This window comes from Xenia sp. Carnegie-2017, unplaced genomic scaffold, assembly GCF_021976095.1.
Source record: "Xenia sp. Carnegie-2017 unplaced genomic scaffold, XeniaSp_v1 HiC_scaffold_21, whole genome shotgun sequence".
Taxonomy (NCBI): Eukaryota; Metazoa; Cnidaria; class Anthozoa; order Malacalcyonacea; family Xeniidae; genus Xenia; species Xenia sp. Carnegie-2017.
The window spans coordinates 4335690-4338708 of record NW_025813484.1 but is presented as its reverse complement, the minus strand read 5'-3'; the positions used below and the strand labels follow the sequence as shown (position 1 = coordinate 4338708).

Below are 3019 nucleotides of genomic sequence, written 5' to 3'. Positions count from 1 at the left end.
ATATGCCGCCATTGTGCTTTTGCCACCTTTGCAAATGGCGGCCGCGTAGAAATTTGCCTCACTCATTACTATACAAATTTGGCTTGAGTCAGGTATCTAGTAGAATGGGTACTAGATCATTGCCCAACGGGCCGCATCTGGCCTGCGGGCCGTAGTTTGGAACCCTGCTGTAGACAATTGTCAAGACCTTTCGCCGAATTTCACTTAATTTCTTTGCCATTACGAAGACAGTAATTTTTCGATCAAAATTCTTATATACAGACATGACTAAAGCTTTATACATATTCTGTATTTAATATTTTAACACAAATGGTAGATTGTCACCAGAATATCTTAGTACATTTTGTAAGTTAGTAACATCCCGGATTGATCAATTAAATTGATCGTCGAAATTTTATCGAAAAATTTTAATGAGATTATGGAGTAACCAAGGATAATAGCCAAAGAGCGGCGCGGATATGGGCACGAGACCCCAGCGCTTAGCACGCAGTATAAGATATACGATAATACGAGTGGAGAGCTTTTCAATAGAAAGTACGTTGCAGAATACACAGCATTGTTATTTCGGCTGTTGTTGTAGCTTTTCCACCAAATAATTAGAGTTATAAGGTGCAGACGTGTGGTAAGGCACTAAGCCTGGGTGTAGATGAGAAGCGGACCCGGACGACGGACGCGGACGGCGGACGCAAAACGCGCAAATAAAATGCTTTTAGTCCGTTGCATGTGCCTTATCGTATTAAACTTAGATTGAAGAATGAGCATGAGATATTCCTTCGGGAATTCGGCATAATTTTCTAGACAAGAGAATCTATTTTGGTGTTGTCGTATAGTTTAGGTATTAACAAAAATTATTTATTATTCTGCTGATCTCTTTTTTTTAAGTTTGACTTAAATGCAGTGCAAGCAAAAAGGTCACCTCAAAATTAAGTTTCAAGTAAATTATGTCGAAGAAGATGAACGTATAACATTAAATATACAATTTCAAACTCTTCACATATTTTGGGTTCATTGCCTATTCATTTCTGCATAATTAAGTCTTTCAAAATTTAGCTGTAAATATCATCGTACAATCATTAAAAACAGAGCTGCACGAAACTGTTTCCACTGTTTGCCTATACCTATGTCTCTTAAAAGCATCATTTAGTTTCGTTTTATTTTAGTTTGGTTTTGCCTCAGTTTATTAATTCTCCAATGCTTCTCTTTCCGTACAAACACCATACCTGGCAACCAAAGATTCTGTTACTCCGATCCGAGCTAGACAAAATTACAAGGAAGTGATGTAAGTTTAACACAGAAGTAAAGTTGTCTTCACTTTGTAATGTATAAGGAACGGTGTCTTGATTTCGACGTTTATTATAAATGCGCAATGGATAGATTGCGCCAAACTTCTTTCGATGTATCGATTACTTCTTCACTTTTTCAGAACGCATTTTCACGTAATTTTTGTCGACAATAAACCGTCAATGTAAAAGCCTTTTGTCATATCCATAATCTTGCATAATTATGTATAATACGATATTGAACGTAATCCTCATATAATCATACCCCCCATTCGAACTGTACTAAATATAAAACTTTGATATACGTAGTTTTGAGTGTTGATATGTGACACCTACACATGATAAATTTTTTGAACTCCACGGCGTGTTTACAATTTCGTATTCATAATTAGAGTTTTATGAAACAGTTTGCAGCTGCTGTTCGTTGCAACGATTTTTATCGCGCATTGTCTTTGAGTTACGAAGGGCCTTTTATATGGCATGTAGTAAAACGCGGACTGCACTGGACTAAGAAAAAGCGCACTGCATTGGACTAAGAAAACGCGGACTGGACTCACTTGGTGAAATGATGACTGGACTCGATAAGTAAAACGCTTGGACCAAAAGTGCGAAACATACAGAAATTGAATAAAATGCCATTTGTCTAAATGTAAAGTTGAATTTAAAATTTGTATTCAACTTAAGGTAACGCGGGCTCATGTGAAGGAGGTGCCATGATACCTGTATATGATTACGCCAAGAAAGAGGGTATCCCCGATGAAACGTGCAACAACTATCAAGCTAAAGACCAGGCTTGCGATAAGAAACATCAATGTAAAACTTGTACATTCGCTGGACATTGTTTTGCTTTAGCGAACTACACAAGATTTAAAGTCCAGGAATACGGTTTGTGTGATGCTTGCAATTTTTTCGATTCTTAGTCATGATCGTTTTTCACTCATTTGGTTACTAATTGTCATGGGAGCGATTTTGTCAGACATATACCGTACAGAGAACTGAGTATGAAAATCAACGTTATTTTCTTAGGTCGTGTCAGTGGTCGAAACAAAATGAAAGCGGAAATATACGAACGCGGTCCAATAGCGTGTGGCATAATGGCGACTCAGAAGTTAGACAAGTATAGGGGTGGGCTGTACTCTGAATACAATGTTGATATAGGAATCAATCACATTATTTCTGTTGCTGTGTGGGGCGTGGATACCAATGGTGTGGAATACTGGATAGTACGCAACTCCTGGGGAAGACCTTGGGGTGAGAAAGGATGGTTGAGAATTGTTACAAGCGCATACAAAAAAGGCCAGGGTAAAAAATACAATCTTGGCATCGAGACAATGCGCACCTTCGCCGTTCCAACCACTGCTGAATCATCTCCATGATTTGACACGAATGACGTCACTGCAGTTATTCTCATTATAACTGTAATGGAATAAACGCTTTAGTTTTTTTTATCATTTACGTACAACTATTGTTACTTAAAATTAACTAATTTTGAAAACAACTATAAATTTCAATCGAAGAACAGTCGTGCAATTTTTTCTTAATAAATGTTACTCAGTTCAAGATTGGTTCAAGCGGCTTACTTCTCAAACTTTAACGTTTGAATTGTTTTTCGAGACCAAAGTTTACTATGATGATCATACTATGTTTGTAGATGTAGATCGTCCAGGTTGATATAGTCCTGAGAAGTATTTAAGGACTTTTTCATATTTTTGTATCTGAAGATGACTACCACTGAGGTT

At 37.3% G+C, this 3019-nt stretch overlaps 1 protein-coding gene across 1 annotated transcript; it reads left to right on the top strand.

The window, feature by feature from the left end:
• The first annotated feature begins 1945 nt into the window (after nt 1–1945).
• LOC124443949 (cathepsin Z-like) lies at nt 1946–2796 on the top strand. The gene is made up of 2 exons (XM_046994497.1): nt 1946–2165; nt 2307–2796. Exons 1-2 carry the CDS (start codon nt 1994–1996, stop codon nt 2654–2656), a joined length of 522 nt encoding a protein of 173 aa, XP_046850453.1. The 5' UTR covers nt 1946–1993; the 3' UTR covers nt 2657–2796.
• The last annotated feature ends 223 nt before the right edge of the window (nt 2797–3019 follow it).